The 14,357-nt window shown below is 40.8% G+C and overlaps 1 protein-coding gene across 1 annotated transcript; it reads left to right on the top strand.

Moving 5' to 3' along the window:
* Positions 1 to 1,667: 1,667 nt before the first annotated feature.
* Positions 1,668 to 13,510, top strand: rpl22 (ribosomal protein L22). Its single transcript, XM_015336985.2, has 4 exons — positions 1,668 to 1,769; positions 3,143 to 3,247; positions 4,920 to 5,044; positions 13,315 to 13,510. Exons 1-4 carry the CDS (start codon positions 1,758 to 1,760, stop codon positions 13,457 to 13,459), a joined length of 387 nt encoding a protein of 128 aa, XP_015192471.1. The 5' UTR covers positions 1,668 to 1,757; the 3' UTR covers positions 13,460 to 13,510.
* The last annotated feature ends 847 nt before the right edge of the window (positions 13,511 to 14,357 follow it).

Raw genomic sequence — 14,357 nt, 5'->3', positions numbered from 1 at the left:
CAGCTCCCAGCAGTCCTTGCAGCAGGCGGTGGGGGTAGGGTAGTGGTGGTGCCTGAAGTTCAACAAGCAGCTATGGATGACAAAAGGGACACCAGATACTGCTGCTCTGTCGGCCGGGGGACAAAAATAATTCTCCCCCCTAATCCTTTCCACCCCCTCGTCCAATAACCCTGGTGGTAAGATTGCCAACTCCTGTCCTCTGACCCCTACAGAAATGGCGCGTGCTCTTCAGAGCTTGATGCCTTCCTGTGGGTTACAGGTTTATTTTCTATCTAAATCAAAACAACCCATGTTTTCTGCTGCCCAGTGTTTTGTGCCCCAGTAAGCCTTTGTGTAGCTTGTGTATTGAATATTGCATATGAGGGCCAAGCAAGCTGGTCTCTGTATGCTGTGTTCATGTAATACAGGATCTGACTGCAAAGCACACAGGTTGCATGGAAAGTACAGTGTCTCACCCTAATCTGTGTAAAAATGTATATGGATTATAGTCAAATTCCAGATTTTATTTATATAGATTTTTGCTAAATTATTTAAATACATTGAAAGATATCCACTATAAGGCAGAATGACAGTAACTTTAGTTTACTACTTCAGCTTCTTCAATCATGATTCTTCCCAGTCTCCTTTATTGTTTACTTTTAGTTATTTTATTAATACAATTATTAGTTCTTAATAATTAGTTATCAGTTATTTCTTCATTAAAAACACTTTAATCACAAGAAATATACCATTTAGCTTAAGATTCTGAAGTTACTCATATTCTGTCTTGAGAAGTGCTTTCTTTAATGAGAGCTCTTAATGTAGTTCAGGTGGGTAGCTGCGTCAGCATGCGTAGGCTGCAAAGGAACAAGTAATAGGTTTATTCTATGCTGAAAAAAAGAAGAAAGAAAACACAACGTTTCGGCCGTGGAGCCTTCTTCAGGTGTGAGAAAGACAAGGCAGTAAGCAAAGGTACAGTAAGCAAAGGTCCCGCTACATTACCTTTGCTTACTGCCTTGTCTTTCTCACACCTGAAGAAGGCTCCACGGCCGAAACGTTGTGTTTTATGAGCTCTTAATGGTGTTAACTTCTGGGTGATGTCATCATTATATTTACCCATCATTATCTTTGACAGCATGCTGTCAAGGGTCACCCCAAGATAAACAGGTTTAGCATGACGATTGGATTGAATGCCATTCCTGTTGACAGTTCTCCATTTTGTTGATTCCTCACTGTTGATGAAACTAGGAACACAGACAGAAAAACTTGTGCTTTTGATCTTCAATGCACTAAGTGAGATTTGGTGTACAATCTACCCATACGGGTCTGGAGATGTGGTGCTACTCAGAGAGTGGAGAAGAAATAGTATAGTTATAGACATTTCTACACTCCACGTTCTCATGAATGATTCAACAACAAAACTAACACTTGTATGTGGATTGTTTTGTTTCAATTTTATTACTCACGTTCTAAATACTAAACACATCCTGTAAATCCGTGCTTACTGTAGTTGATTCTTAGGAAGTTTTTCCCATGTCTTCTCTTGAAGTGAGGTCGACTTGAATAGAGAGATCTGCTAAATAAAATAATAACGAAAAATCATAAAAGGTTTCCTTCCAAGAAAAACTCACAAATTAAGAAAACAGCCGCTGTAATCAATCTCAGATCTACGGATAACATCGATTATCTCTGGTTTGGATTACACCAAACCATTTCCTAGCTGGCATCAAAGCGCATGCGCGTAGTTTGCCTCTTCCTTTCTGCCATAGTTGTGCGTCATGGCGACCATGGTCAGTAAAGTCGTGCTTAAATAAATGTTAAAATGTCCCTGATATTCTTGCTCGAAATCGGTTTGTGGTTGTGTGTGCCGTAGTCTAAGATACGTGGGGTCACGATTCCAAGTGGAAACTTTCTCTGGGTGGCAGGATCATGATGTTTGTGTACGTTTTATACGGGGTTGAAGTGCATGGGCCCTGTCTTTTCGGAAGCATGCTTTGTGAGTTGAGCGGGTGCTGTACGTCCAGAGCGTGTGAGGAGCTTTTTTTTTGCTAAATAAGTCCTTTCAACACTTATGTTGTGTGTGTTTCAGTTGTTTACTTGTATTTACGATCTTTGAGTTTTCTATACATGTAAGTGTTGCACTAGAAGTGTAACTTGTAACAGTATAATCGTGAATTAGTGGTGTGATTGAACTGTGTAATGGGGGATGGGAGATACGGGGCTGTATAAGGTAAGTAATCTAATGATTCTTATTACTAATTTAACTTTTATTGCCGTGATGCAAAAATCTGAGAAATCTTCATGCATCGCACGAAGTTGAGGATTTTGAGTCAACGATTCCGATGAGTACAGTGGCAGGATATTTCCATATGCCGGAGGTTATGTTTGGGAAAACAGCATTTATAGGGTTTAGTCCACAGGTTGAGTGTCTCTACGTTTAATTAATCTGTTGTGTGACTTGTGAAGGATCACAAACTGACCGCGTTTTGGAGCAGACGGTTTGGTGAACAGTCGGCGAAGCTAGGCCGCAGCGTGCCGTAAAAAGCCCATCTTTAATCGTCACTGCGGTGCGGATTAGTCTTGAATCCGCGCAGAAAAAAAAGTTGTCTAAAAAGTGCAGTTAACGTGGTCTGTGGTCTGTCTTGGAGCTTCGCCCGTGTTTTTGAATTGTATTTTATTCGTCTGTTCTCTTTCATGATTTCGTCGTTGAAAGGTTTAATGGTTTCTCTTTACATTAAGAGAAATGGCGCTTATTTTAACATTAAATGTTGCAGCTTTTCATAAAAAGGCAACGTTTTTTGGGATTAGTTCACATAGGACAAATCAAGGATATATTAATGTTGTTTACTAGCAACTTGTAACCAATGCTTAAAATTGTTTGAAAGGAATGAAGCTGAGCTTTGTTTTTAAGGATTTCATTAAATGTGTAGTTGTTCGTTATGTTGTCCTGTAAGCTGGTCAATGCAAAGCAAATATCGGAGATTTGGGGGAAAAAAAATATTGTACATAATAATGTGTGTATGAGGTATTTCTGACTGAAGTCATCCACAATACCACCACTCTTAGTAAGTGCAAAATGACAACTGTAAATGAAATGAATATCAAGCATCTCTTGAGTGACATGAAAACTATGCAGATTCTGATCTGACGTTGTTGATGTTAGAAAAAGCAAAGCACCAAGGGTGGCAAGAAGAAGAAGCAGATCCTGAAGTTCACTCTGGACTGCACCCACCCTGTCGAAGATGGTATCATGGACGCTGCTAACTTTGTAAGTACTAATAATCGTTAATAGTAATAATCCTTGCATTTATATAGCACTTTTCTGGACACTCCACTCAAAAGTGCTTTACAGGTAATGGGGATCCCCTCCACCACCACCAGTGTGCAGCCCCACCTGGATGTGGTGGCAGCCATACTGAACCAGTGCACTCGCCACACACCAGCTGTCGGTGGGGAGGGGAGCAGAGTGATAAGATAGATAGATAATACTTTATTAATCCCGTAGGGAAGTTGATGTGTTACAGCAGTCCAGCCCAAGACAAGCAAAACAGACATCAGAATAGTTATAAAACAAAAGACAACAAAATAAATAAAAATAAATAAATACATAGGTGTGTGCAAAATGTGATGATCATAGTCACTGTAAAAACAATAAAATATGTGCAAAATGTGCATAGGTTTATACAGACTGATTGTCCAAAAAGTACAATGGAGCAAACATGCTGTCCATAGACGAGCAAATGAAGGGCTAACAGTCCTAGCCTAGGGCAGCGTTATACACCCTGACAGCCGCCGGGAGGACAGACCTGCGGAAACGTTCCCTTGAACACCGTAGCTGGAGCAGTCTGTTGCTAAAAGTGCTCCACTGCCCAGTAACAGTCCCAAGAAGCGGATGAGAGGTGTTGTTCATGATGGCTGTGAGCTTGGTCAGTATTCTCCTCTCAGCCACCACCTCCAGGGGGTCAAGGCTCAACCCCAACACAGTGCCAGCCTTCTTGATAAGTTTATTGAGCCTATTTGCATCTTTTGTCATGATGCTGCTGCTCCAGCACACAACAGCTTAGAAGATGGCTGCCGCCACCACTGATTCATAAAAAATGTGTAGCAGTGTTCCACACACATCAAAGGACCTGAGTCTCCTAAGCAAGTATCATCCAGGTGTACCCCTAAGTACTTGTAGGAATGTACGCCCTCTATGTCCTCACCCTGGATGGAAACAGGGTTCAGCGGAGACGTATTCCTTCGAAAGTCGAAGCTCATTTCTTTGGTCTTGCCAAAGCCAATTTATAGATGGAGGTTATTAGGAGGACATGACTGGTAAAGGCCGGGACACTAGGATAACACCCCTAATCCTTTCGAGAAATGCACTGGGGTTTTTAGAAACCATGGGGAGTCAGGACCTTGGTGTTACGTCTCATCCGAAGGATGGTGCGTTCTTTGCAGTAGTGTCCCCATCAGTTTACAAGGGCATTAGGACCCACTCAGACTGCGGGGTGAGCGCCCCCTACTGGCTGGCCTCTTTAGTACCTCTTCCAGTAGCAACCTTTGATGGTGACAGCACCATTTGGTGATTTCTGTTTTTCCAGCTGTCACTTTTTGAGAGTATTACAAGCCTTCTATTTATTATTTATTCGAACAGAAAACAAAAATCGAGCGTGCGTTTTGGTTGCGGGCTCCCCGTTTCTGATTGTAAACAGTGTGGCTGTGCGGCTGGAACCCAGCCGCGGCCAGTGTGAAAGTTCAGGTGTGCATGTTAACCTGTCCTTCCCATGAGGCAGAAGCGTCCTCATGAGCCTGGCTGCTCCATCACCTGTTGAGCTCTAATTGCATAGCTGCTGGCAGCAGGGGGGGGTGTGTCAACCCCATGATGCTGCTGATGCTGCTGCTGCTGCACGAGTGCCTGTGAGTGGGGGGGGGCTGACCGACGGCTGCCGTTCCAGGAGCAGTTCCTGCAGGAGCGGATCAAGGTGAACGGGAAGGCCGGGAATCTGGGCGGCGGGGCCATCGCCATCGAGAGGAGCAAGAGCAAAATCACAGTCACTTCGGAGGTCCCCTTATCCAAAAGGTCAGGCTGCAGCGCCAGGCTGCCATCTTCTCCCCTTCTGTACTCTTGTCTTGTCTCGGATGAGGCTCAGGTACCTCCCACCTGCTTGTACCCGGGTTTTCATGACTGCCATCCTCATAACAGAGGCAGCTGTTCACCGTTCTTGCATAGTTGCATAATATATTGTTGATGCAGCCAGTAGCTTGTCTGTCTAGCCTTGTCATGAATGGCTGGGCAGCTTGTTCCAGATCCCCGCCACCCCTTACTTCCTGATGCTGATATTAAATATGCTTCTTTTGCATCAGGTTGCTATTCCGTTCCGAGCAGATTTTGGTAAGTGTGAAACCTCTCGCTATCCCTGGGTACGTTAACAACAAACCAGACCGAGAGTCGTACAGTTGCCTCGATACTTGATGGTTTGTTGATAGTTTTCCTCAGCGTTAAATATAACTGGTTGCAGATACCAGCAAACCATTTTAGCTCGCCCTTTTCCATGTTCTGGATGTGAAAGCTAATGATGAATTACCCTTGAAATTTGAAGCAGTTTTTATAAAACCACATGCCATTTTACCATGGAAATTCAGATATCCCAGTTGTGGAGTTGGCTTCTCTCATTTATGGCTAAGCCTACCTCTGAAGGTTAATTGTGCTTCGTTATTAGAAGAAATTCAAATGGACTCTAAAGGAAATGTATAACATATTTCATGAAAATGAACATGACAGAATGGTTTCCCAATTGCACAGGGTGTGCTGTCTGTAATAAAAGTCCAAGGAATTCTGGGGTTGCCTTCGTTATTCACCATATTAAAGTTTGGTTAATAATCCAGATAAGACAAGAAAAGGTCAATCTCTTCTGAAACTCTATCACAGTGAAGAAAAAAGCAAATCTTACAATTGCAAAAGCAGCAAATCGTTTCCTGGCAACTGAATGGTCATGCAGTTAGTCTGTAAGGAGAAAATTGCCAACCTTGGTTATTGTACTAAATTCTGGATTGTAATTGAAGCTTTGATATGCAGATGACTTCAAACAGTGCAGTTTTTTTTTTTAAGAGACTGTTACCTGTCTAAAGTTGGCACCAGAATGTAGTCGTGGTCAGTGACCATTGTCTGCGTGGTGGGCTTCATACAGCGGAAGCAAAAGTCCTTCAGAAAATGTGTGAGCTCTTGGCAGCAGTGTTGAGCAGTGATTAACGTTCGGGACTTGTAACTAGAAGGGTGCGATTTCAGTGTGGACACTGCTGTTGTACCCATTAGGAAAGAACTACACTTAGATTGCTCCAATGCTGTGCTGTGTAAGTGGGTACAAGTATCAATTAGATAGCACCCCAAACCACTGTGAAAGTACTGTATCCAGTTTACATTTTTGTTCAGTATTTTGGATATCGGCCATTTTTAAAATATGAAGTGCAGAATCAACAACTGAAAGACTGTTGTCTTTTCATACTGTCCAATACACTCTCCATATTGTATAAAATGTCTCCAAAATGATGTAATGTTTGTACACCTTGTCTGGCACATCAACATCATAGAAAAGTTTTTAAAGGTTTTATTTTTGCTTCTAAGCTGTGAAGTACAGGGTTGACCATTCCTTTCTATATCATTATATATTCTGCACTATAGAACGGAGAGCTTTCAGTTCCTTTGGTATCAAAATATTTTCCCTATTTTTCAGTTGCCTGATTGTTTTCTGGATTTTATGAGTACACATTTACTGTTGTTTTACAGCAGATTTATGTTAGACTCTGAGCTATCTGATACTTATCCCTCCATTTTAGTTCATTTCAAATGATAAACTACTTTAAATTATCCATATGTCACTGCTTGTTTAGTTTTGAGATAATCAAGCCCTATATTCTGGGAGAAAATAATGTGTGGTGTAATAAGCAAGAGATCAATCCAATAATTGGTAACACGTTTAATTTAATCTATTCTACATTCTGTGATGGAAGTTGAGGCTTGCCTTGTATTTTTGCCTAATAGCTTAATGTTAGGTTTGTTAATTGCAGTTAATGCTGATACACAGCCTTCAGTTTCCAAAGATAGAAATCTTGGGTATTTACTCACATTACAGTCTTTCAGCAGAAGCCCATGGTTTGTATTTTAGCTTTGTCCTTCAAATATTTATAGTCTCGGGATCTTGCAGATGTATAACCTGTCAGTGCCCTCACTACACTTTCATTGTGAAAGGAAATGATGTGACTGATGTGATTTTCTCTGGAAAGCACTAGGTATTGTTGGCACATGTATTGTAACTGGAACATTTGAAATGTGTCCTTGCATGAAAGGACTTGGGATCAGCCAAGATGGCAGCTTTGATATGTAAGCTAAAAGTCTAAAGCTCCACATATTGAACTGAAACTTTCAGCAACCAAAACCTTTCTAAATTTGTACCTGAAAGGCTGCTGTGATCATTCTTACAGCTGAGACAGGTCATGAAACATTTTGGGGAAAGCAGCCCAGTGTTCAAGAGCTGTCTGTGCAGTCCTTTGTGTAGGTGCTTCTAGAATTACACAGTTGGGTGAATAAAAGTGAAAATTAGGTTGCTGCACAAACCAAGATGAATTCTGTAACATTTAACGCCAGCTGTTTTAAAAACGTTCAGCCTGTTAATTTTGATGGTATGGTGTGAGTAATTCTACTGAGTTTGCCATTACCAGCGATGCAGTGTAAATCCTCTGTATACCAAGATGGCTGCCTGACTGCCATTTTGTTTTCACAACTTGACACTGCATCTGTCTTGGGATCCACTACAATGATTGAATTGGACCTTGGCAGGTTTTATGAATAACCAAAAGCTACATTTTGGATTGGCTTATACCTCCCGAATGTGGTCATCATCTCCTTGGTGAATCTTGGCCAGTTGTGCAAACTGCTGCTGTTCTAGGCCTCTCTGTTATAGTGAATTGGGACATTTATATCAAAACCTAACAAGTTATTTACGTATTTTACCTTCATAACTGTCCTTGGAATTCACAGCTGAACCTTAACCTAATAATCTTGTTCACTGGTAAAATAACCAAGCCATAAACAATATATGCACAGTGGTACCAGGAATCCCCCATGAGCTGGTCTTGTTGTGGTGTGATTTAATTGTAACTTGGATTTCTTGGAGCATTCATAATCGGGGCCATCTCATTAATGGAATATGTGCCTAGTATGAAAGTGCCTTTATATTGTACTTGAGGTCTTGGATTTGGGAACAGGTGGCCAAGAACCAGTCCCCTGATTTGGCATTGTACTTATCAGGATCTTCAATGTTTTGTCAAGTACCGCTGCAATGTAATCTTACATTTAAAACCTCTGGCTACATTGTTTTAAGCCTGTACCAACTGTTAAAAGTTTTAGGTGCAACCTAGGACTGAAAACTAGCACTCATGTAGGGATAAGAAGGAAAGCCTAAAATTGTGTCCGCAAACTTGAATGTAATACACATTTCACTTGATGATAGGGTAAAATATTAAATGTTATCGAGCAACCATTGTTTCATTGAAAATGGATGTTTTGAGCGTGAATTTAAATAATTTCTATCCTGAGCATAAGTCTTGAATAAGAAGTGCTTACTGGCTTAAACGTAAATGACATACAGTTCTTTGGAGTAGTGATGGATTAGTTGCGGACTTTTGCTTTAAAATGTAATTTTTCTCTTTTTGAATCTTTGACACTAGCGTGTCTTATAAAAACATGTTAATTGCCAGAAAGTGTCTTCTGCCTTTTCATCTAGTTTCAATTCATGCGCCTTGGTGGTTATAAAGTGCCATCACAGTCTGGATGTGTCATGCAGACGAACAGGTAAAGGTTCGTTACATGCTGAATGGAAAAGAAAAACGCAATGTTTCGGCTTCTTAAGGTGTTCTTCAGCCGAAACATTATTTCTTTTCTTTTCCTTTCAGCATGGAATTAGCTTTTACCTGTTTCTTTGCAGCCAACGCATGCTGACGCAGCTCCCTACTCAGAACTTCTACTGACTATATCATTGCATCCATGCATCTGTTTTCTAACTTGATTTATGTTGATGTATTAAAGCATTCTAGCTTCATACACCAGTATAGAGTTGTTTTAAATAGTTTTGCTTCTAGTTACAAGATATCACATTGTATGGAAGTACGTGGCATCTGCACTATACGAACATTTAGTCCCATGTCTTTACACATTACACCGAAAGCTTAACAGTAACCTGTTTACTTTTAGGTTGTTAGAAAAGTTTTTCTTGGCTTTGAAACTTGAGAAAATGGACTAATAAAGGGGATTCAGTCTCATTTGCCAATTCTTAACAGATATTTCTGTTTTAAGCATTGCCTATCAGCAGCAAACAGTTCAAAGAAGAAATTTGGAAATGTCAAGGTAGTAGTACGAACTAAACCACTTGGAAAAAGATATTCCTGTTTTTCCAACAACCAGTAGTTCTGCCTACAAATAGAACCATGTTGCTTTTGGTTTTGTCAGATAGATTGCTTAGTGGATTTGAGTCATTTCTGTAAAGCCCCTCAGACACTGAGTTCATATTTTGATTGAACTTTATTGACTGGGGTCTTGTCACGCTATGCACACTGTGCTTCTGGGATAGGCTTTGGGTGGCTGTGGCTGTTACTGGAAGTAAGCAGCTTTCTGAGAGTGGGTAAATGGCTCAAGCAGTAAAGCCTCACTCCTAAGTGCATGTTGAGCCCTTTGGCCCAAGGGTCATGAGTTCAATGCTCGATCCTGTCATTGCCTGATTGGGTCTGGGATTCTCCAAGCTGTACAGCTAGCAGAGTGTCGCTCCTGTACTGTTGAGGAGGGCTTTCTTCGCTTCCTGGTAAGCTCTGTGGATATCTGGGGGGCCTGCTGGGAGAGAGACGCGTCTTCCCACCTTATTAACACTCCTGTTAGGCAGTTTGGCGTTTTGCGGTGTGTAAACTCCTCAGTTTGCCGATGAATGGTCAATTACGAAGGAGTCATCGTTATTCTCATGACCCACAGGAATCAATACTGTGACCAGTGGCTCCAAAAGTGTTGTGAAATTTAAATTAAGCTTTTAAAAAGTGGATGTGAATGTGTATTGAATGAAGAGCTTAATGGGATTTAGGTTTATAGGGCAGTGCATTTGCTAGTTTGTCTTCACTCCTGTAAAGGAATAAGTAAAGGTTCATTCTATGCTGAAAAGTAAAAAAAAAAAAAGCACCTTAAGGCTGTGGAGCCTTTTGCTGCAGCTGATGCAGCACCCCATTGGACCATCTTCAAGCATGCACTTCATGCATGCATGCATGCATGCATGCATGCATATGTGTCCAAATATTTTATTCTGTAGTGCTGACATTTTATGTAGTATGTGGCTCGTCAGCAGAAGAGCCTGTCCTCGGGGAGGAGGTTCATTCATTTGGAATTCCCTCCTTACTGGCAGCTCCATTTGCAAGATGCTTATGATTTCAAGGCCCTTGTTACACCAGTACACACTTTGCCAACATAAATCGTAGCGATCCTTTACCTGTTACACTGCAGTGAATGTGTCCAGTCACACTGCGCAACAGAGTGGCACATTGGATAAAAACTGCTGTTAAGCTGAGTAACATCCAGTCAATTGAAGCTGGTGCTGCTGGAGGAATGGCAGTGGCGCCTTACTGCTTTTCCTCTTGTCTTAGTGAGCCCTCACTATTGATGTGTAAGTAGAGATGTATATGAGGTAGCTTAACCAGAGATTCATCTTTTTGTGAGTAATTGTCCCATTGATTACTGCCTCTGGATTCACTACCAGATCAGGAAAAAAAAACATGTGATTGACAGCTACCTTTCCTAAAGCTCTAGTAGTCAATGTGCCGAATCCAGGTGGCTGAGATTCGTGTGGTATCCATTTTAACTGTATTTACCAGGGCTGACCGTCTTGAGACACATCAGTGTGTTGAGTGGGTATTGTTTTGAACAGGATTGCAGTCTGCTTTGGCATATCTAGAGGTGTTACTTTGAGCAATCTGGGGGATAGTCGCAAGGGAGAAAAGTTGCAAACAGATTGCATTGTGTAGCAATAGGCTACCATTCTTCCATTCATCCTCCTGAGGATGCATGAAAGGGTGCTTAATTGTTTAACAATGCAAATAGCATGACCTTTTCAGAGGGTTTGTCCCAAAATAATTTTCCAAGCCTTTTCTTTTTAACATGCTTCTGCTTTGGAGAGTGGGGAAGTTGGCAAACTGAGAATTTTGATTTGGTAAATTAATTTCAATCACCATAGTTAACATAAGGGATCTGAAAACTTTTTTTGCCATTCCACTAGGGCAAAAAAAATTACCATGCCATTCCAATCAAAGCACAGCTGCCTCTGCTGCTGTTCTGTAAAAAAATATTTGGTATTGCCAGTATTTTTACTTCATGCTCACACGGTTTTTAAGTGCCAGTTAATAATTTGGCCTTACGGCTCTTATGATACGTGTGTTACTGCGAGAGAACCTGTGGGCACGTTCTTCAGCCACAACCCCTGACCTTGACTTGTTTTAACTTAGAAGTACAACTTTATTTTATGACTTGTTGAAGTGGAAACTGTCAATCCAAATTAATATATGAATCTACTAATTAAATGGGAAGCTTCTTGTCATAATTATTTTGGATTTTTTGTTTGATCTACACTATTCTTAGCTTTCTGGTTTTGCTATTTGCTTTTGTCAAGTGACCCGTCTCCAGAGATGGTCCTGGTTGCCCAAGTCCAGCAAATTATATAGCTTACCATTACATCATCAATTTCTAATGACAGAACAATTTAATTAATTAAGCTTTAATTTGATTTTGCTACAATAAGTAATTTAGAGCTCATTCATGTCAAACGTCAGTATAGGACTAGAATTCCCTTAATTCAACAAATGAGTTGGATAATTGATATAGTCCATTTGTTCCTTAATCTTTAGAAAATAAACAGGTTATTTAGGCTGACTTTTTAGACTTACTGAGCTTCCCCAGGACCAGGGTTAGATTATTCAGACTTAATTGTCTGTTATTGGTCTCCATTTAAAAACATTACAATCCGCTAATTGCAAAATTAGGAACAGTGTTTTTTAATGATTATCTCAGCTGCTGAGTGTTAGGCAGCATTAGTCCCTTGACCAGCGTTTACAAGTGACAGTGATCACTAATCCCTGAGCCTGTGACTATTTTTCTGTCCCACACAGCACACAGTGGCTTGTATATGGTTACCCGTGTCTTGTGAACTTAAATTCATGCCATTCTTTTCAACAGAGTGGAGATCTATGTAGAGTATTTTAAAACTAAAAGTAAATGATTACTATAGTTAATGATATAAACATTTTATACCCAGAGGGTAAAGAATAAGGCTCTGTAAATTAAGATCCAATGAAGAGACAATAAATGTTAATTACCTTATAAAGGGAGTCTTGTCATTGTAAAGTAAACTGAAATCTCAGATTAATTCTCCATTAAATTGAACTGTGACCTGTTGTCTGGTAAACAATTCACTGGAATCTATAAAGGGCAGCTGGTATGAAGCAGATATTTCAAATTGTTTAATTTTTCCTAATGTAAATTGTCATTCAGTTCAGGCATATGAGGTGTTCTGTGAGAATACTCAGGTCCTCTCTGGTATCTAGATTTGTGCTCGGGCAGTGGGCTCTGTCGGAGAAACAAGCTAAATAGGTCATTTTTATGTTGTGTTTTGAACTTGTCATTTGTTCTTGTTTTTGGCCTTTAATCAATTGGACAGCCTGGAAATCGATCAGCCTGTGTTGAGGGTGTTAGGAATTTTATCAGTGTTACCCCGAGTTCACAAGCCCCTTCATTCAACCCTGGAATTCACACCTGATCCTTTATTGCTGTGTGCTTTAGGAAAATACATTTCTAGAAGCACATGTTAAGTCCATACTGAACCCACGATCTTGGCCTTTTGAAGCAGCAGAATGAGAATAAAAGGGGTCTCCTGTGTAAATCTTAAGGAGCATTTGATACTGTAATGCCAGTTGGTGCTAGGGTTCTGTTATTCAAAACCCAAAGGGAATGGTTGAGTTTGCTTTGCATTCTCATTTTTTAGATGGTTGAAGCCTTTCCGTGCAATCCACTACTCAGCAGCTGGTGCAAAACAGGTTTACTTTGTCTGCTGAGTCAGCTACATTGAGAGCTGTCTGATGGTGTTGCTTCAGTTTTGGGTGTACTTCTGTAACTGCATGGGGTCGAGCAGTTCTATTCATTTTTAAGCAAGTCCGCGCTGGAAGCTGTGTAGGCTTACCTTGCGATATTCTCTCTACACTAAATCAGAACTGGAGTATAATGAAGCCCTAACCTTGTTTTAAGACTGTCTTTCTCCCCCCCTTGGCTTGTAGGTATCTGAAATACCTGACAAAGAAGTACCTCAAGAAGAACAACCTGCGAGACTGGCTGCGCGTGGTAGCTAACACCAAGGAGAGCTACGAGCTGCGCTACTTCCAGATTAACCAGGACGAAGAGGAGGAGGAGGATGAGGATTAAGCCTTCTCAGCTGTATCAATTTTGTATATTCAATAAACAGTCATGAGACAACTGATCTGTCCTCTGTTTGCTTTGAATGAAGGAGCTTCTAAAAAAAGAAATAATCTCTTACCGATGTGGGTTTTTCAGCTTTGAACTGAAAACTGCTTGTGCTTGTTGGTTTTAAATGGCCATCGGTCCTTGTGGTGCTGATTGCTGTAGGAGAGATGGATCATCGTAGGATCCCAAGATTTATTTAAACGAGTGTTATCAGGTTTAAAAGCGACAAAAACCTTGGGTGTTCTTAAGAATGCTCGCCGTCTTAACACAATCATTAAGGTTTACTTGCATTAAAGTTGAAAAGCACCATTTTGGTTCGCTAGCAGAGGGTTGCAGCTTTTACCAGAAAAAGAATTCTAGTCCAATAAAGTGGTGTGTTCAGACAGCTATCCAAGCCTTGAGGCCGATAAAAACTAATGATGGACATGACATAATGTGTGCAGTGCTTTGGATGGTTTTGGTGTGAAGATCACTCATTCGTACAGTGAGCAAGTGATTGGATGGTGAAGCAGTGATGTGTTGTGAGCTTGAAGTGGACATACCTGGATGATACTGATATTTTTAAATGGTATTCTAAGTTTTGCAATGCTCAGGAGAAACTCATTTTTACCTATATGCAGGTGTGAAACCGGCAGTAAACCCTGAAATTGAAATCGGTGTAGTAAGCGACAGCACAAGATTCTTTTCTGGGAAAGCGGATATTGTGCTTTGCTTGACAGGGCTCTCTCCAGCCTGGGGGCCCGCTCGCTACAAATACACCGGGTATCTAAAGGAACTGGTCAGGAGAATTGCATCCTTTTTGTGGCTGGTGCACTGACATTTTATTGAACAGACAAGAGTCGTTAATTATGCCGGTTAA

This window comes from Lepisosteus oculatus, chromosome 25, assembly GCF_040954835.1.
Source record: "Lepisosteus oculatus isolate fLepOcu1 chromosome 25, fLepOcu1.hap2, whole genome shotgun sequence".
Lineage (NCBI taxonomy): Eukaryota > Metazoa > Chordata > Actinopteri > Semionotiformes > Lepisosteidae > Lepisosteus > Lepisosteus oculatus.
This window is presented reverse-complemented; position numbering and strand designations above follow the sequence as displayed.

Bases quoted from the DNA above. Each gene is read 5' to 3' on its own strand.
- rpl22 (XM_015336985.2), top strand. The intron at 3,248-4,919 runs GTAAGTACTAAT...CTGCCGTTCCAG, and splicing joins TCATGGACGCTGCTAACTTT to GAGCAGTTCCTGCAGGAGCG. The intron at 5,045-13,314 runs GTCAGGCTGCAG...CTTGGCTTGTAG, and splicing joins GAGGTCCCCTTATCCAAAAG to GTATCTGAAATACCTGACAA.